Source organism: Manacus candei, unplaced genomic scaffold (assembly GCF_025592945.1).
Source record: "Manacus candei isolate 608988 ecotype Guabito, Panama unplaced genomic scaffold, ASM2559294v1 h1tg000003l, whole genome shotgun sequence".
Taxonomy (NCBI): domain Eukaryota; kingdom Metazoa; phylum Chordata; class Aves; order Passeriformes; family Pipridae; genus Manacus; species Manacus candei.
In genome coordinates, this window is record NW_026138051.1 from 7,936,978 (window position 1) to 7,958,162 (window position 21,185).

General features: G+C 37.5%; 1 protein-coding gene across 5 annotated transcripts in view; it reads left to right on the forward strand.

Annotated features, from left to right (window-relative positions):
• TENM1 (teneurin transmembrane protein 1) overlaps positions 1-21,185 on the forward strand; it is a 548,864-nt gene that overhangs the window by 384,631 nt on the left and 143,048 nt on the right. For all 5 annotated transcript variants that reach the window (XM_051792682.1, XM_051792691.1, XM_051792676.1 and 2 more), the window contains one exon: positions 10,825-11,065. In XM_051792682.1, coding sequence (XP_051648642.1) covers positions 10,825-11,065 — 241 coding nt within the window. The remainder of the gene's footprint in view (positions 1-10,824; positions 11,066-21,185) is intronic.

Consider the following 21,185-nt stretch of genomic DNA (forward strand, 5'->3'; position numbering starts at 1 on the left):
ATTAGAGAGACTGAATTGGAAGCTGTGGGTTTGTGCCTTGTGTTATGTTCGTTTTCAGGCATTACATTACCTGTTTCTGTGTTGTTATTTTGTCTTTCCCTACAGGAGTTTGACTTTTCTTTGAAAAATAATCGATTTGCTGTTTACCATCAGTTACACTCGTACCATTGTCTTTCCTCCCAGACAGCTCAGGACTATAGGAGAAGTGTCAACATTGAGAAACAAAATGTTAGCAAACATCAATGCAGGAATAGATCTTTTTGTAGAAGTATTTGTTTTATTTGTGCATTAAGTTGCGAGGGACAGGAACTTGTTAACCACCTCTAGGGATAAAGGGCAAGAGTAGTTGTTCAGCTAATTCTACACTGAGGTATATCCTTTATCTAATATAGTGTCATTTAGATACCATGTAAAATCATTTGGTGAGCAACCTGACAATTACATGCAGCCTCCTTAAATAGTACCATGTAATTTTAAAGGTTACCAAGACAAAATTGATGCTAACTATTCTACAGCTAAGGTTACCGTTCTTTTTGGGTTTTTTTAAAAAAAAACTGTTTCCCTTTTTAAAACAGTAATTCTGTTTGATAATTTGAAATTATTCTTTAATTTCAAATTTGTTTCTAAAGCAAAAGTTCAAAAGGACAATATGTGTTTTGAAACTGTAATTCATCTTAAAGAAGTTTTTTTCTTTTTAAGAAATTTGTCAGCTGAAGTTTGTGAAGGAGAATGTAAGTGAAGCTGAAGGAAACAGTTTGGTTTCCTGTGAGCTCGCTACCCTGACCAACAGGGAACTAGTAAGGTTGCTGAGAAAAATCTGTCCTACAGTAATTTATGTTTTAATTGCAAATTGGTTTGTAGGTCAGACTGCTCTGAGGAGAGGATAGCGTGGGATGCATGTACCTTGATTTATTTTATTTTTTTTAAATGTTGTCAGTGATATTTCTTGACCTGTACTAAGCACACGTGCTTGCTGCTTGTCAATTCATCAACTGTGGTTAAAACCAACCTCCACTAAAATGAAGTGGAAGTTTCTTCTTGACTGAGCAAGACTTAGTGATCATATTCCTAATTCACATAACAAGTTTGAATGTATACCTAGTCATTCAGAAAGAGCCAGATAAAAGCATTAGAGGTTTCACCAAAAACCATTCATTTTATTTGTTGGTATCAAGGTTCTGTGTAAGGATTTTGCTCATTCATTATCCAAAATGACTAGCAGGAAATGGTAGCAACAAACAACTCTGCTACCCCATTCAGTCTACAGAGAAAGGAGAATTGCTTTAAAATTAAATCTCAGAGAATACAGCAGAAATCATTTGTACAGAGCTGGCACAGGGGATACAGATTTATAATCAGATGCAGCCCAGTGAATTCTGGTTGAACTTTGTAGGTCAGGGCATGTTTGTCCTGAACAGCTGACTTTGAGCGAGCTGTCTTCTACTTGTCTACGCCTGTAGAGCAAAGCCACCCAGACAGCCCCAGCACTGCTCTGGTCCATCACTGCACCACTACCCCTCTTCCCCAGGAAGGCAGGGAAATAGCCTAGAAGTAAACAATTCTATAGAATCTGCCCAAATCTTCTTTAAAATCCTCAATGCCATGATATGGCTTAAAATACTTTTTTAGCTTATTTCAGTGGTGGCCACGTGTGGTGCTCCTCTGTATCCTCCAGCTGAGGTTGAGCCCTGCCTAAGGCTTTAATACCTCACCCTTACAGGCATCACAGTCTGTTTAACTGGCTACAGTGCTAAACAAAGTTTAGTTGCACAGTCTTCTGTCAAGAAAAATACATCTTGGTATTTATTTAGAAAACACTACTACATTAGCATTATTTTGACGAATTTGAGGTAGATATACATACAGAGGGCCGGTTAAAATGTTTACATATTATGGATGCATTTGACAGCTTTTTCTTCCCCTCCACAGGTTATTATATAACCCTAGGTAAGTGAATTTTTTAATACTCCTTATAATTATATAACAGTCACTGGAAATATATGTAAATATGTTTGTATCAAGCTATTTAATGTCAAGGGGAAATCCATAATAAAAACACATAGAATGCAGTTTTATTGAATAAAAGAGATCTTCATTTTTCTCTATAAGCTAAAAACATGTTCTTCAGAATACTATGAGCATAGAAAATAGTCTATATTGCTTCCCTCATTAGTATCTTTCTAAAAGGCTTCTCTTAAAAATGAAGTAGATGGGAGTAGAGACAATTCCCGAATGATCCAGAAGAGCTTCAAGCTTCTACATCTGTAGAATGGTATTGATCATAAAAATGGATCTTTTCAATTATACTCTGCAAAATAATGTCAGGAGACCTTCTGGATGTCTGGTTTTGACAGGATAATCCAGAGTGCAGAGAGTTAGGTGTCCTGAGCAAAGCTTTTATATATCCAGGTGGGAGAAACTGGAGTATGATTCATCCTTGAACTGAGAAAGTTCAGGTACTTCCACCATGAAGTAAACTTAGAATAAGTTTGCAGTGCTGCCAACAAAGCACTAGCTTTGTCTGAGTTAAAATAGATAGAAGATATGCTTGGGATCTTGCCCCCAGTAATTTCAGGGCTCATCAGGGCTTGAGTTTGGGTCCTGATGTAACTGGCAGGTTTAACCATGATTTAGGGCTTATCATATATTTCTGTAGAATCACAGAATAGTTATATTTATAAAAAATCTGAATAGGCAAACTGGTCTCTCTCGTGGCTGAGCTTTAAGTTGAACAGGATTCTGTACTTCAGGCAGCTGGTGGGACTCATGTCACTGTCCCCATCCTAGAGAAGACAAGTACTAAAAGGGAAGAGTTTTCACCTCAACCCTCGCAGTGCAGTGATCTCAGATGCTGCAGGGCTTTATGTTTTTTGGGTCTGTAACAGGGCACGGCCTCAAGCAGTCTTTTTTTCCTGAAAATGTTGCAAAATAACAGAAACACAGATGAAGCAGGTAAGAGGCAGGCAGGGTGGTGACAAAGTGGTTTAATATGTCCATATTCATGATATTTCCACTGAGCTACTGGGCTAAATACACAGTGTATTTCAGTATGATTTATAGTTGCTAATTCCATTACCCATAGATCCCTTTCAGAAAGCCCTCACAGCTAATGAATTTAATAACACAAGGGCCAAAACTTGAATATTTATCACCGCCGAAAACCATCAATAACCGCGGAAACATTAATTTTTACAACCATGACTGCTTGCAACCTATTTTACCAATCATAAACTGCTCTTTAATCAAAATCTGTTCACCTCTAAGGTCATCAAAATTTGCTGCCAGGCTACTTGTAAGTGCCTGGCTTTTGCAAACCTAGATGATAGGCTTACTCTGTAAGCTGTAATCTCTCCCGCTTTGTTCAGAATTTTAGAATAGTGATTGTACCGTCCCCTGTGAGTTCCCACTGATAGAAGTTACAACTCATGATATTGACTGAACCCACCACTTTTAAGTAATGGCAGAAATTACACATTCTCCTGAAAATATCACCTCTAAGCTGGCTGGGAGCTGTCAATCTTCACTCTGTCCTTTGAATGTCGTGTGATGTTAATTGTACCAGCAGCTGCTTGATCTGCTAAACAAACCACTGGAAGCCTCAGCTGGTTGTTTAGGCTGTTCCCCCAGTCTCCATCAGAACTGGAGCTGCTTTTCTTCTGCCTTCACATTTTGTCCTTGACCTGTGTGATTCAACCACCAAGAAGCCTGTCTTGTGTTGGCACTGAAGTGATTTTAGAGGGTCCTGTCTCAACTGGGTGGGTATTAGAGAGAATCTGACAGATGTATCATCTGCAGCAAAGGAGAGGGAAGGGACTGAGCAGGGTAGTTTCATTGCAAATTTTTCATATTAATTGGCATAAATGTGAGCATTTCACATAAATGGAATGTTTTTCACATAAATATTATGCATAGAGTGCATTAGTATTTAACAGCTATATGAAGAAGTACCACAGAACAAAGGTATAATTCAGGCAGCTCAGTAGAATAAGAGCACCTCAGGAGCTCTTGCTCTTCGCTCCCCTCTGGCACTGTTTATTTTATGTGAACACACATCAGCGTGTTTATATTGTCAGGTGCTTCTGCATGATAACATTTAAACCTTGCATCTCATCCTCAGTACCCAGCGTTAGAGCCTGAAACTCGTTTCTGGTTACAAACTACAGCACAGAGAGAGACAGTGCAGTGTTTATGACCAAAATTATTCTACTTCAGCAATCAGGCTCCCAAGTTAAAACGCTGAGTGATGGAGTTAATTAAGGAGGAGTAGTGCTGTTTTAGTTGCAATGTTCTACAGATATAAGTGCCTCTAAAGTGAGGCAAAGTTTGTCAGGAAAGGTAATGTCTTTCATTGTACCAGCCAATACAGCTGCAGAAAAAAAGAGTTAGCTTTGGGCCCACAAGCCCTTCTTTGGGTTTGGATATATTAACATTTCTATCATCAGAAAAAGCAAAAACACTCCCCCACACATACTTTAAAGAAAGAGTATATCAGTCTTATTTCAAGAATTGTATAAAGTAAAACTGACAAGTTAAGCATACAGTAGAAACACGACAGATGCCAGAATTTTTTGAAATATTATTATGCCAGAATTTTTTAGAATATTATTAAATGCATCCTACCCACAAAGTTGGAAAAGGTGACAGTTCCCCAGGGATCTGCCTTTCCTCCTCTGATTAGTTCTAACCTCCATTCTTTTGCCTGAAAGATTCTCATCTTTCTACAGCTGAGTCCAGAAATAGTTGTTTACACAGACCCTTTTGAGACACTTCAAATTTATTTTCCAAAACACTGAGATCTATAATATTTTTTTCACTTTTATCATGCCACTAATTGAAGTTTTACCAGAAATGGAGCCCAGTAGCGTTACCATCCTGATATGCAACAAGAATGGCAAATTACTGGCAAATACAGGAGTCCTGATAATGCAAATTCCTTCTGCTCACTGTTGCTAAGGGTTTTAAGGGATTAATACTTAATATCGACATCATATGCAAGTAATAATGTCCACTTATACTATTTGATTTGTGAAGATTTTCTAGTAGTTAAGTAATATAGCATTTGGTGTTAGAAATGGACCAAAAACATAAATTAAAATAATGGGAAAATCCCAAGCTCATCTAAGTCTACCTAAATAAATATGGACTTCAGAGGGAATTTTAGCTGAGTTTACCATGACAAGAGATTGTATTAAGCAAAATTAAAGAAGCAAAACTTTCACTTCCATAAAAGCAACAGTGTTTTAAAGAGAGACCTGTTGGTGATGCTCCCATCATTCCTTTTTACTCTGGTGTTCAAAACTGGGTAATTATGGTTTTATAAAGTTTCCTAGAGTGAGGTCCAATATGAGTGTTTACAAAATACAGTTACTTGGGTCTTACAGGACAAGTTTTGACTTTTAATATAAAAACAGAAAAGGAAGTGATGCCATCATAAGCAGTCATTACTGTCCATGTAGCTTCTGTGCAGAATAGATTTTTTTTCCTTACACAGTAAGACCATACCACATGCAATGTGAATGTGTTTTAAAGAGTTAAATATGACTAAACTTGGAAATGCTGAAGGAGAAATAAGTTTCTGTAAGCAGTAGGAAATTGTTAGAATTCTTATTTAACCAAATCTCTTTTTGTTGAAGTGATCCACAGATTATGAGTGAGAAGCTGTTATCGTGTATGTGCGTAATTGTAAGAGATTCAAGGGAATTGAACATATGTGATAGTGAGAACATAAAGGAAACATTTAATGGAATCCATATGAACACATTGGACTGCGTGTTATACATCACTTCTTTGACATCATTACATTATTATAATGTAAATCCAGCTGTATTTTATGCTTGTTGACAGCATTCAAAGTACATGGCATAAGACCTCTGTTAATCTTTCTTTGGCAATGAAGTACTTTGTTTCCAGCACAGCCTAAAAAATGATAGACAGGATTCATTCTGCTCTTAGAGTGGCAGCGTGGTATGAAATTCTATACATGGCTTTTTGAGGGTACACTTGTAAAGCCCCAGACCCTGATGATCCCTGGGTGTCCCTCCCTTCCTCAGTCTGTTCTGGACCATCCCAACCTACTCAGCAAGGAAAATCTGCTGCAGGGGAAAGCTCAAAGCACTGTGGGCACAAGTCAGTACACTGTGGTGGGAAGTAGTACTGGTCTCTGGAAATCTCTGCATCTCTTTTATCTCATGTGTAAACTTTGAGTCCATTTAGTTTGTACGTTTTCATTACAATATAAACTTTATTTTGCATAAAACCATGAGGTCTGTGGAATTTTTTAAGGATGTTTGGTATTTCATATTCTGGGAGATTTATTGTGAAGTAAGGATGAAAAAATTCATATACAGCAGAGCAATAATCTAAAGATAAGTTGCTATTAAAGGTACTGGTAAGATACTTTCATATCCTAGTGATATGACAAAGTTCTCAAAGCTGGGCCTGCTAAATGTTGAGCTGTTTCAAAAGGAGGTGGTGGAGCCACCACCCCTGGAGGTGCTTAAGAAAAGACTGGACGTGGCACTTGGTGCTGTGGTTTGGTTGACATTGGTGGTGTTGCACTCAGTGACCTCAGAGGTCTTTTCCAACCTAATTGATTCTGTGATTCTGTTTGTTTATTCTGTGCTAATTAGCTCTAGTCTTAAGCATTCAGATTCTCTGTCTTCCCTGCACTGAATCTTTTCCACTTCTTTTCCACGTGCCGATGACGCTCCTTCATCTCTCCTGTGAATACAAGCTGAGAGTTGTGGTTGTTGAGCCTGGAGAAGAGAAGGCTCCAGCGAGGCCTTAGACACCTTCCGCTATCTAAAGGGGTTATAAGAGAGCTCAGGAGGGACTTTTGACAAGGGCATGGAGTGATAAGTCAAGGGGGTACAGATTTAAACTGACAGATTAGATATTAGGAAGAAATTCTTCCCTGTGAGGGTGGTGAGGCCCTGGCACAGGGTGCAGAGAAACTGTGGCTGCCTCACCTCTGGAAGTGTCCAAGGCCAGTTTGGATGGGGCTTGGAGCAACCTGGTGTAGTGGAAGGTGTCCCTGCCTACAGTAGGGGGTTTGGAACAAGATGGTCTTCAAGGTCCCTTCCAACCCAAACCATCCTGTAATTCAAAGACTGCTTGAAAAACAATCACAGACTGATTTTTAACTGAGCAGTAGTATCCCCATAGAATCTTTAAATAAACTCTCTGAACATATGTTGCAATTTCATTCATTAAATAATGGATTGCCAGCTAATTCATACTCAACTGAGACACATCCAGTAAAAAAAGAAAAATTTAAAAATCCAAACATACCAGGAAATAATGAATTCAGGAACTGAAAAAGTTAAAATATCTCAAAAGCACTACAGGTTGGATGCAAACCTTTTATGGTTCATTGAGTTTTAGTATATTCTCTCTGATATACTTCACTTAATAACAATACAGGCTATTGTAGTCTTGTCAGTAAATGATAAAACAGTTCAATTACCCCTTCCTTTATATGGATCCAAAAACTATAGTAAAGTATATTTCAAAACTGTTAGGAAAGTAGTTCTGCCAAGGCTTGGCTAATTTTCAAAACTAATTTTTAATCATGTGCTAACGAGTTGATTAAGCTGTTTATTTCATTTTTGTCAGTCTGTAAAACAATTTGGCTACATGTTTATGATTGCAATAGCATTTTAGCCTGACTCTTAAGGAAGATGAGTTTATGTTAATGCTGCTCTTATCCATCAGTCTGTGCATCCAATACCTTTTGAACAGAATGGCAGAGCTCAAACAGCATGGCAGTGTCAGGGGATTGTCTGAGTTAACTTCCCACTTTCTGAAAAGCAGAGGCCTACTAAAAAAGCAGGATCTGAATTACTGCATCTCCTGAAACAAAAAGCAGCTGAAGAGGAGCTGCTGAGGTCTGTGCTCCAAAACTGTGGAATACCATATACAAATTATTTGGCATATTATGCCTTTTTAAGAGTTTAAATGATTTTGCAGTAAGTTATTTTACAGAATCTGCTGTTTATTTAGAGTCTTGAAGAAGTGTGTGAATATTTAGATTTAATGCTGCTTTATCTCCCAAGCAACATTTTTTGTGATATAAAGTTAATGAGATATAGACTTAGTTTCAAACAAAATAAAAACAACTTTACCAAAGTAGAAAGTCTGTAACAACTAATTGGAAACTCAGGCTGACTCTCAGCATAATGAGTTTGCAGTGCTTCACTGAAATGAGGGTCTGATGCAGAAGACTTTTTAAATCACCAAAATACTCAGGATCTGATGTGAGGTTTTTTGTGATGCCAGTAGCTGGACAAAAGGGTGACAAGTGTGATAATTAAAAAGGAATCCCCCAGGAAATCTGATGTGTTGATGTATTGTGATAAATTACGCTGGGAGGTATAAGGTACCCTACCAACCAGAAAGACTTTATGGTTCACAAAGCAGAACCAGTCTATTGCATAGAAAAAACTAAACTCTTTGTCAGATAATTGTGTGCTATTGGCAGGATAGGGACAGGACACATAAAGGAGGAAGAAAGGAACTAAAAGATGTGTTGCCATATGAATTATACAGGTTTTCTTCCCATTTACCTGGGGAAGCAGTTACCTTGGCTGTTCAGCATTTGCTGCACAGCTTTTGATGTACCTTGTAGAGTCCAACTGTGTGTCCTGGCAAAGATCAGCATTTTTCTAGCAGGACAGTGGCTCAGCCATTAAAATGTCTTGTCATGCAAATTATAGGTTGTATAATAAACCTGCGGATTTTCTGTAGAGTGGATTTAAGACTGATACTTTAAGTAAGGGAATGCCATTGATCAAATACGTGAGGATGCTGGACATCAAATATTATGTCCAAGATTTGGGGAGCTTTCAGTTCTTAAATAACAGGATACAGGATTTACTGAGATTAATTATTATATGAAAGTGCCTTCGCAGATTATTTTGGAGCCCTGGACTGTTGACTCCAGTGATTTAATTTACTGAGGTCTCCAATTTTCTAATATGCTTAGAAATGCTTTTCTGGTGTATGCAAACTAATATTACAGCATAAACCTTAGTGCAACTGTAAGAATGCTACCTTGATAAAAGATCAATGAAATTAAAAGGATTAAGCCCGGGCCAAATCCGTGACAGCTTTGCTTACCACAGCATAGGAAAGCTTATGTGGAACACTGAACAACCTTGTTTCTCCAGTTGGGGTAAATTGTGACTGTCACAGAGAAAAAAGTGCTTTTTCTCCGCAAGCCGTTCCAAGAAAGGAGGGAACACACTTTCATCTTTCACCTTGAAGACACATCATGTCATAATTTAAAGAAAGCATGTGTTGTAAATGGATGGCAACAACAGTTCCTTGCAGGGAATTTTTGCAGGTTCATCAGAGCTTCACTCCAGCTGGATTTGTGCAAATGTAACTGGACATCTGCTGAGGTAAAAGGGAGAGTGAGGGTGAGTACAGAAGTGGGATAAAGCTGCCTTGGACACTGAGGTGAAGTAGCTGGAGAAGTTTCAGGTTAATAACTTCACAGTTCACTCAATCTAGCAGCAATTTTTATAAGCATCTTCTTTGCAAAGTATTCCTTATTGTTCCTTTACAAGGGAATTTCTTGCCTCAATTCTCCATAGCTGTGTATCTTGCTGTAATGAGAGGCTTTGGAGGCTCTTGTGGGAAGTAGAGAAAACAAACTTTTATTGTCCCTTGAACATACAATTATGCTGTCTTTGTGTCTGCATTGTCCTTTGCATGAGGATTCAAGACACCTTAGAGCTGAGTGGCAGCACTAGCACAGGGCAGGACAGTGCAGCTACAACCTCCCTCTGGGGTCCTGGAGGATGAGGACAGCACAGGTAACAGGGCCTTGGGTACCTGCCACATTTGTCTTTGTCTCCTCAGTCTGGCCCAGTGGCTGTGAGCTCCTTGCCAGCTCATCTACCTTAGAACCTTTTCTCTGGCTGTCTGGATCATCAGTGCTTCAGAGACCTTTTCTCAGCTCCCATTTAAGAAATGTAATAACAGACTCGCAGAAATGTGTTAACCTTGTTTTATGAAAGATGTTTGTTAGGGTGCAAAACTAATTTTTATACTGTGTCTATTTCTTTCACAGATGTTCTTAAATGAGAACTATACCTCATGAAATCAGCTTGTATCTGTGCTGCAATTCCATGTCAGCTTGATTTATTTGTTCTTCACCTTACTCCCCCCAAAATCCTATGACAAATTAAGTGAATGTTACACCTTCTTCTTTTTCTTTTCTTTTTATTTTTTGGTTTCTTTTGGGTTGTTTGTTGTTGTTGAACTACAGCACTGTGGGATGTGCATCTGTATCTGGTAGTCTCTGTTTCAGTAGATTGTTATATTTAAATTATTTCACATGTTGCAACTTATTTTAGAGGAAATAGGGTTAACAACATGATAAAGCACAATGCTTTATTTCCAATAATTATTATATCGTGGTATCATGGAATGGTTTGGGTTGGAAAGTACCTTCAAGATCATCTGGATCGAACCCCTCTGCCATGGGCAGGGACACCTTCCACTAGAGCAGGTTGCTCAGACCCAATCCAACCTGGCCTTGAACACTTCCATAAATGGAGAATCCACATCTTCCCTGGGCAACCTATGCCAGTGCATTAGCATCCTCACCATAAAGAATTTCTTCCTAATATCTCATCTAAATCTGTCCTCCTTCAGTTTAAGACTTTAGTCTCTTTTTATTCATTTATTTTTTTTTGTAATTAAGATGAACATAAATGAACCACTAACTGCAAAAACGACATTCAAACACTGTCTTCATCTTTCTTCTTAAATAATAACCCTCTGTGGGGTTTCTGTGCTTTTCCCATGTTGTTTCAGATATGCCAGGTAGCCCACATAACCAGTTTACCTTCAGACCCCTCCCACCACCGCCTCCACCTCCTCACGCCTGCACCTGCGCCAGGAAACCGCCTCCCACGGCCGACTCTCTCCAGAGAAGATCCATGACCACTCGCAGCCAGCCCAGCCCTGCTGCCCCAACTCCCCCCACCAGTACCCAGGACTCAGTGCATCTCCATAACAGCTGGGTCCTGAACAGCAACATCCCGCTGGAAACCAGGTACAGACCAACCTTTGGTGCACAAAATATCTCAAGCGCTGGGGAGGGAGAAAAGGAAAAAAAAAAATGGGAAGGTGGCCTGGCAGTGCCATGAGATGGTGATGGGCAATTACAAGCTTGTCATTCAGGACATGCTGGTGTGTTTTGATTTGAGCAACCATGTGAGGCCTTATTTGCTTGGTTTGTATGGATCGTTAATACTCATAAATGCACGTTTTGCAGAGTTTTGGGAGACGTTGGTTTCTTTAGATGTGTGGGTTACATGAGTATTTTGTGGTTGTTTGCGGTCAGGATTTGTGCTTGTGCATTTGTCTTGCTCTGCCACATTCTCCCAGGACCATTTTGTAATCAGCAAATAGAGGTTTGGTTTAATCAGTGCACTCTGGCACTTCTGGAGTCGCACAGAGTCACACAATGGTTAGGATTGGGGTTGGGGTGGGAAGGGACCTCTGGAGCTGATTTAGTCAGGCTGTAGGTTTCCTGCAGATTAGGTAGGAAATAATACTAAAATAATATTTTCCTCAATGCATATTTAAATACTTTATTGAATCTATACACAAAGAATGTAATTTGATAATCATTTGGTAATGGAGCAATGATACAGGCCCAAGGCAGGTATTGAGCATGGCAAGCCTTACCCTTGGGAGCTGGGAAAGGGAGGTTCAACTTTAGGATCATTCACAATTTACATGAATAATCTACTCTGAAATATATTTGATCACAAACACATTCTATATTCAGACAACCTGTATTTCAGTACTCAAAGTTCTGCACAGTCTCCTCTGACTTTTTTGCTATAATAAGCTTTTTTGTTTGTTTCTTTCTTCCTGATAAGTATTAACTAATTTGATGGCTTTCAACTACAGTGTGTTTGCTGACTTGATTTTTAAAACAAGACCTTGATTTTCTTCAGTCCTCTTCATTGTGAGCAAAACACCAGGAGGTTTTAACTAGGATTTCCTTTAGATTTTGGCATGTAAAGTGCATGACTCTCTGTGAAAGTCTTGTTTGCTGAAGCAGGAGAATGTCTAACATCCACCTAATTTGATCCAGAAAATAAAAGGTATTACACATGGAAATGTTTTCTTTTTAAACACATATGTCCAAGGTCCAGTTATCAGAATTAATCACTGAAACATAAATTTGGTTCTCTTATAAAATGGTTGTTTTTATTTTATTACAAAACTTAATTTTAATATCCATCTTTAAACACTTAACTGCTCCTCATCAGAAGTGTTAAGTTTTAGTTCTGCTATTAAATTGGGATTGAAGAATACGCCAATTCATTCTGAAATAATACTTTCCTTATTTATCTTAAGGACAAATCTCAAAAAGAATCAAGGAGGATGGAAACTTTTCTCCAAAAGAGAACATAAACAACATTTTAGTTCAGCTACTCCTTCTAGAGCTAAAAGAGTCTGCTTACACAGTCTTTATAAAGATGAATCTCTGTCGTTTCTCATGTAACAATCTCATATATCTGTCTATACCTTCTGCTGCAAGAAGGCTGATCCCTCGGTGTTCTGTACCCTTGAAGTACCTTTTGGTTCTCTTCAATTAACAGCCAGGTAGATCTTGTTCAGCCTCCCTGCATCCCTGTTCACTGGATTCTCATCAGACCTCACTGGGGGAAAATATTTCACAATACATTTCTCTTTTGAGTTCAGTTTAATTATTCTGGTTTCTTATTATTTTTTTGCAAATTCAAAGCTTCTCAAACACAAATACGGAGATATATAGGTAGATGTATAATTATATAAAGGGCTGTGAGTTGGATTAGGAATTCAGAATGGAAAACATCCTTTGGGCTGCACATTATTCATTCACTAAGTCTGGGAATTTTCCGCTTTCCGGCCCTTCAGTGGTTGTTTCAGCTGATTTCATGCCCCCTCTGGTTGCTCCCTGCAGCCTCCTAAGAAGCTGGCTGAAAGGCTATATAATCCAAAAGGAAATCTGTGAGTCTGTTTGCCAAAATGTATCTGCAGTTTATGTGCAGACAAGTGCTACAGCAGGGGAATGTTGTAATAAAAAACATTTGTGATCACCACTTCCCAGAAGTCTATAGTACACACACAGCCTTAGAGAAAAGAAGGGCTTGCAGCTTGTTTTTCCTTCCTTTTACAGTGAATGATTCAGCTAGAATTGAACAGATACTTTGGCCTAATATCTGGATTCTCTTGATTTCCTTCTTCGTTAATATTTAGCTACCCATTAAAAATAATCCTACAAAATAAGGGGAAACATGTTAATGGCAGCCATGTTTCTGTGCTAAATCTTTAATAGTACCAAATCTACCTAATATCTACATACCTAATGTGTCTAAGCAGATTATTTTTTTTCAGTTTGGAACATTTGCCTCAAAAAGAAGACTTAGACAGTAATGTATTCCCTACTGCAACAACTAGGCAAAAATCAGAATGCACATGTTCAGCTTTTTTTCCAGCTGTATCTCCTGTTAATCCATAATCAGCACATGTGCTTGATGTTTTCTCTACTGCTGTGGAATATTACAGAATTTTCAGACAGGAGAATATTTCCTAGAACTAATCATGTGACTGTAAAACCTATTCACTCTGGACAGTCAGAAATTTAGCAAGTTTATGAGTCTACTCATAATGGTAATGTGTCATATTTATGTCAAAGAAAATTCTATAATTCTGAAAAAGTTTGCAGTTTTCTGATTAAACATGTATTCTTACCTAATCAGACTTTGAAACCCTAGATTAGAACACAAAAGGCTGTAGTAAAGATGTATGCTGAGGTATGTGTTCTGAAAGTTTTTTTGGAGGGTAAAACTTGGTTATATTTTTACAGAAAAGGGCAAAACAGAAATTCTGTTTTGTGCTTTATCTAGAGGTGTTATATGCACTAATCTGCCAAACAGTTTTGTCAGAACTTAGTTTATTAACCCAACTCTTTAATAAGAAGACTGAGTTGGAAAGATGAAATGACTTGTTCAAGTTCACAGAAGCTTTTGTCGAAGCCAAGGTTAGAGTTTATCTGTGTGTCATTGCTAAGGCCAGCTGTTTAACTCTGGCAATTATTCTGATTAAAAGCAACTCGAACAAAAATAAGAATTAAGAACGCCTTTAAAACTTCAGAGGATGTGTCATTGAACAGCTGTTGATCAAGAAATTGGAGATGAGCTGTAGCTATAGGAGGTGTAACAGCTCAAGCTGGTGGCTGACTGTGCTGCACCTTCAGCACCGTAATGCAAATGCAGGCTCTGCCTGTGTGCATGCACAGCCTGTTTGGGAAGAATAACATATTCATTATTAAAATTTCTTAGGAACATGAAGTAATTTCATTGTCACACTGAGAAATAATTTGTAAGTATTGCCAGAAAAAGACTGCAAGGATCTCTCACAACGCATAAAAACTCGGAAACATTGATTCTCTTTTTTAGGGTAATGTTATTGGGCTCTTACATAAATTGATTTTTTTCTTCTGCGCTAGAATAAAGTACTTGCAACCTATTGCCTATTCCCTTCCATTCCACTAAAATAATTGTTTTTTCAGGTTTCACAGATACTTTGCTCTAATGTTTCAAATCTTATGATTTACAGTGTAATACATTGTCATTATCTCTGACAACCTCATCTGTACATAGCTTACTACTTTTTATGGAGTAGGTATTAAACCCTGACAATTCAAAGTGGTGTTTTTCATTTGCTCCATGCCCTGCTAGTTCACTCAGTTATTTGTTTCCATATCTTGCTTTTTTATTCAGTTTTGTGTTTTTTTTTCTGCTGTTTGCTATTTATTTTCCCACTTCAGTCAAATTCCCAAATAAGAAGTAAAAACTAGATGTTAAGTAGGGATTCTTACCTGGCATTTTCTCTCATCCTCCCTATACTCTGATAAACCATTGGACACACTTACTTTGAGTAAAGCTTTGCATTTAGGTCACCAAAACATTGGAATTTTTAAGTTTTCTGTCTAAATCTCGAAACTTAGCTAATTTTGATTTTGTTTCAAAGTGGGATTTGAAACTAGTCCTGTTTTGTGCTTCAGTATTTAACATATTTGCTTGTTCCTTCATTTTTTAAATCAAATTTCTTCCTAGTTCCTCTAACCCATTTAGCAGTATTGGCAGTAAGGTTAATGCTGTGCTGAATGGACTGAAATCTCCCTTCACTGCACTGGCAATGAGCCAAGTCCTGTGGAAAAAGACAGCTTAATTTAAGCAATCTTATCACCATGGTAATAGCTCCTCTAAAGGGACAGTGAGGTACCAGACCATAACCCTGGGATTCAATTATCATTAATTTATATAAAACTTTGAAGTACTAGAATAATAAGAGAAGTATTTGGGGTTCAAGGCAGTTATGATTTTCAGTTACTATTCAGCAATATTTCAGAGCCCTAAACTTTGATTATGTCTCTAAAGACTTGAGAACTTGGAGAGTTTTGGGGTGCAAGAAGTATATTCAGATCATCACATAGATGGAGTCATTCCTTTCTCCATTATACAGTTATTTAAGGTACATAGCTATGAGTAGCTGGATTTTTTTTTCTAAAAGTATCTTGATTATAATTCTCTCATATATGTGGGGGGATCTTGACAACAAGCAAGAGATTTATTCTGTACTAGGGTTTTCCTTTGTTCTTTTTAAATCAAGCATATACTTATTTGTGCTCTTCAAAAAGTACATTTGATAGCCTTTCAAATCACACAGTCCCTTTCTGTGTAAGCTGGAGTAGTTCTAGAAGCAAAAATAATTAAATAAAAATGCATATCTAGACACACACCAACATGGTTTGCTGTGAACTCTTTGCAAGGTTTGTTCTTTCTCCTTGGTCTCTGCATTTGAGCATCTTGTGGGTCCTGTGAATCGTTCCTCCAGTGTAGAGACACAGAAAGCACTTTTGTGCCTACCTTTTTTTCCCTGTTCAATGTTTCCATAGCAAACAGAATGGCTTTAACAGCTCCCAAGGCACACAGGTGTTCATGATCATAAGCCACCAAGCAGGGAGACAATTTCTATTTGAACATTGCAATTCATTAGGAACTTGTTTGCCAGTGGAACCTACTCCTGAGTTAAATGACCAGATTTGGGGCTCTTCCAAGAATAAATGCAGGGGAGGGCTTCCTTTATGATCTTTTCTTCAAATCATGTCGGGCAGTATTTGCTGTTGTAACATTTCACTTGTATTTTCTCATTTTCTACCTAATTAAACAATAAATCTGACCAATATAGAGGCTGACCATATTAAAAACAGACACATGGCAAAGGGTTTTAAATTCAGTCTGAGTCCCGTGTGTTTTCACTGCACAGCAGAAAATATCTAAAAATATTTCAGCCTTCTGAATTGTAAAAGATAAATTGAAAACTGTAAAATATGACCATGAACTTAAAATAAAAGCCGTAAATATGACCTTAAATTTAATAATGTGAGAATGAAGGTGTCTTTAATGAAAATAAAAATACAAATATTTGTCAGCTGCAATGAAGTACAGCTTTCATGTCAGCAGCAATGGTACTCGAGAGTCCTGCTTTTGAATAATTTGAGATCCAGTCACTAAGGACAATAAGGTGATTTAAATTGTTCATATACTCTATTGTGTTTTTTCTTTGTGAGAAGCTCTGGTGTGGGCTTCCCTGGAATTTGTGTAAGGCTTCTTTATGCAGGCTAACTATAGTAACTTGAACAATCATATTGCAGATACTCTTTGCTCATTATTTTGAATAATGATATGGTTTATAAAGTTATAACTAAAAGTAAAGCTATGTTGCTATTTTACAGCCACCAATGAGCAAGCAGCCTGCTAGCTTTCTATGAAACACACATAACCAAAAATACAAGAATAATTTATGTCCTCTTTGTGGTAATGTTTAGTTGTATGGTTTTTTTTTAAATTAGCCAATAAAACCAGTTGTGTTTTGGACAACTGGTCCATTTTAGAAACTGTTCCTGATTGATTTTGACACTGTCCTATATCTGTATAATTATTGTCCCAGATTTCTGCCAGGGACTTGAAGGTTTAGCCACCTGGTTAACAGGCTTAGTTTGCCTTACAGCAACAACAGACAAGTGAGTCAGCATTGCATCATTTCTTGTTCTGTACTAAAGTGAAAAGTAAAGGATACAGATTCCTTTTACATCCTTTCACATCCAGGGTCACAGGGCTGAGTTTTCAAAGGCTATATAAAGAAAATATGAGTGAATAAAGGGAGGCAATTTTATATGAATGATTCAAAAAGCAAGTCAAACTCAAAGAGGAAATTTTAACAAAGCAGTTCTATTCCCAAAGACAAATCTCCAGGGGGTTTCAAATTTATTTCAATTATGCACATAAAAATAGAATTATAAAATAAATTAAATAAATAGTTTTCATGGCCATTTCCCTCTTCTTTTACCAATGAGAATTCTTGTTCCTGCAGTTCTTGTACACCAAAAGGTGAAACAAAACAGATAAAATTATAGGTCAGATTCTATCTATAATGATATGTCAAGTCTTATATTCAGATACAGCTTCCCTGGGTTGGTTTCAAGATGAGGGTATAGTGTGTGTATCTTCGTTGCCAAGTAGGTGTCTTGTACTGTATATTACTTCAGAATATCTGTCTTGTTTTTATCCTATATAGTTTACTGCATGACATATGCCAGATTTATAAAGACAGGTCCCTATTCTGATTATTATCTAAGTTTAGGTAATATCTAAGGGTTTTTTTCCCCTCACATGAAAGAGCAAATTTCTGCTTCTTACCCCTGTCCCAGGAAATATGAAATAACTTAAAATAAGTACCAATGGGCTGCTTGTTGATGTTTGCCAAATGTAGATGGGCAAATGTATCAGTTCCAAACCCCTTTTGATTACTGTCTTCATATAGTTTCTGGTTATACCAAAAATCAGAATCCTTCTTACATTTCAGCTACTGTGCCTCTTGAAAATTCCCTTTGCCCTTCTGTTGACTTCTAAAGGAATTATTTCAGTTAAACATTGGTATAGATATACAGTTATATGCATTACATGCAATTATAAAATTTAGCTCAAAAGAAATTGAGAATTTTCAGTGATTGAACTGAAGTCTTCTTAGTTTTCCTCTCACAAAGCTTTGCAGCAATTAGTAATGCTTTAAGTAACTATTTCTTAAATGTGAAACACACACAGGTACAAATGTCTTCCTACTTGGTTTATCCAGGAGAAATGCAGAGTAATTTTTTGGCCAAGGTATACCAAGATTTGTGTTTCTAACTCACCAGGTGGTTCCCTTTCAAATCTGCTTTTGTTCTTCATTTTTCCTCTTACAAACCTGTAATTTTTAATAGAAATGGAAAGAAAGCATGTCATGGGAATAGATGAAGGTGGACTTGTAGGTGTACAGATACCTGGCACTGAGTAAGTACATAGAACTTAGAGAAGTGATACCAAGCCCTTGACAAAGTTGAGGGACATTTCTGCAGTACTGGGATAGAAACATATTTTCTCAGAATTTAATTACGGAATTCTGTGTGGGGTTAATCTGGTTTCTGTAATGATATTACGTTGCCGCCACGTGAATTCAGTTGGGATGTTGCTTCACAAGTAGCTTTTATAAGACTTAAATTACTATTCCAGGTAAGAAGCCAAAAGTACATAACGAAATATCCTGATAGAGAGGAGTGTTAGACTCAGAGAACTCTTCTCTAACCTCCTCTTAGCTGAGAATTCATCATTTGTATGAACTGCACTCTTGGAGTTATCTGCCGTCCCTCTCGAGGTTAAACGAGTGCTCAGATGAGCCCCGTGAAGCTGCTTCTTTCCAGAATGCAATTGGTTCTGTATCCAGCAGAACTGAGAGGTCTAATTTCATGCCTTGTGTCACCTGAACTCCCCAATAACTCCCTTCCCTCAGTGCTTTTCTCTTTACTGAGCACGTCAGGGCAGGTCGAGACCTGGCTGCTGATGAGCCTCTGTGTGTTGTGCTTCACTCCCCAGCTTGTGCTGTGCTGGACACGGGGTGGGCAGCGAGAGGGGCTTGGAGAGGGCAAACAGCTGAGTTTGGCAAAGGGAGCTCACTGGGCCTTTTGCTGGTTTTATTGCATTCAGGGAGTGGGGGATGAGGGCTTTGATCCTACCCCACTACAATTTTTTTGAGTCTGGTAGGATCTTTTTCTTCCGCTTAACTTCAGTTGAGAGGATGCAAAGTTCAAAATCTTTACATTTGTAGCAATGAACAGATGGATAGGCAGGCAAACAGGGGTGATTATCTCCAAGAGGAAGTGTTTTCCAACTGCCTCTTCTATAAATGAAGTTATTACTGAGCCTTTAATATTTATTTATCTATTGGAATTATCAGTGTTAATATTAAGTGACTTTTATTTCACAAATAAATGCCTTACAGATTAGGTCCTATATTTCTCTTTTTAAGAGAATATTATCATCTTTCTTATGGATGTTTTTGATGTTTTCATGAACATTTAGAATTTCTCTGGTTGGAAGGAGTGGTGTTATAAATTATCCTTATAAATTCTCTGATTTTTCTTGTGTTCCCAGTTTACAAAAAAAAAAAAAAGCCTCAGCTTTTCTCCTCGATCAAATATTAAAGCACACACCAGGCTGCAGTCACATCTAAACTTTTGAACTGCAGGTTTTATTATTTTGCTCTTTGGAGAGTGTCTGATTTTATAGAATTGATAGCAACAGTTTAGCATGTCCTGACATCCTTTGGGAACAGTGGTGTGCTCAGACAGATGAGGAGTTGTCTGAGTTTATGAGAACATAGTCACAGTCTAGCTTTGGAAATTTGTCTTTGTGCCACCAGTGTTTTTCAAATTCTATAGAAATGTCTTTGGGTACTCAATATACTCTCAGAAAAATGGAAGGCATAAACAATTGGGTTTTTTAACGTGTTCTCAACATTATTTCACTGATAGCTCAGTTTCAGTGTACCATTGCTTCAGAATCTCAGTTTTATTACAAATTAGAGCGATTTAAATTCTACTCTGTGTGAATGGAGTCATCTGTCCAAAATGGACTGAGCTGGATCCAGCTTCTGTACTCTCTTCTGATAATAAAGGCATCCCTCTGCACGCTGGCCTTTTACCATCAAGCCCCTTTTATAAATCCCTGTGCAAGAGAATGAAATTATTCCTGGCTATTGATTGGAGGCTGTTAGGGCCTTAATAATAACAACTTTCAGTTGAGCATTTCCTTCCCTTTACCTCTGATACCTTTGAGCTATGCACTATAAAGGACAATCTATACTGCCAATATCAGACCTTTTTGCTGCAGTTTCCAAAAAATTTAAATGAGAAATTATCAAATAAGTAGTTTTTGTCATTATGTCTTGAACACATAAAGCAAGTAAAGAACAGTTGATTTTTTATATTCATAATATTTGTGTGTATATATATGTACATGTATATATGCATACATACTTCTTATATGTATATGCTTATATCTTATAACATTATATGGTGATTCTGTTTCTGTTTCTTTGAATATCAATGGGAATTTTGCCTTGACAGTCTCTCCTACCAGAAGTCTGAGTGACTGTATCTTAACTGCTGACTGAGAAGTAAAGCTTCCCATACTTGCAAAAGCCTCCATGTGTGACAATGAAGCATTGAATCCAAAATAACCAGCTGTGATCTCATGGCCTGGTAGGAAGGAAGCAGGTTTATAAAGTCCTGTAGGCAGTTCTATTACTTCATTTGAATGTATTATTTTGCTATATTTGAGTTTAGAATTTTTGAATTTAATGAGTCACGGGTAACATTACAATGTTCAGAGCACTGCCATCTCTATAATGTATATATCTACAGCTGTGAAAGTCAGTGGGAAGGAAAACTAGGCTGTGTTGTGTGATATAATGCCAGGATCTGCACTCAGTCAGGGTTAATTGTCCTGTTTTGTCCGAGTGTGGTTCACTTGGGTAATTATGACGAGCAGTAACTAGTACTCAAATTTCATTCTCATGGTTTAATCATAAGATTCCTGATTCATTGGCACTGTAAACAGTGATGCAAGCTAACCTGTATTCTCATTTACCTTCTTTTTTATGTAACTATCTGAATAAAGGGCCCTTTCAAAGACAAAACTGCTCTGTAATACCTTTTTATTTTCTATAATCTAGCATTTTGAAAATTGTAACCTTTCTTTTAAAATCTTATAGTGGAAATACATAATATC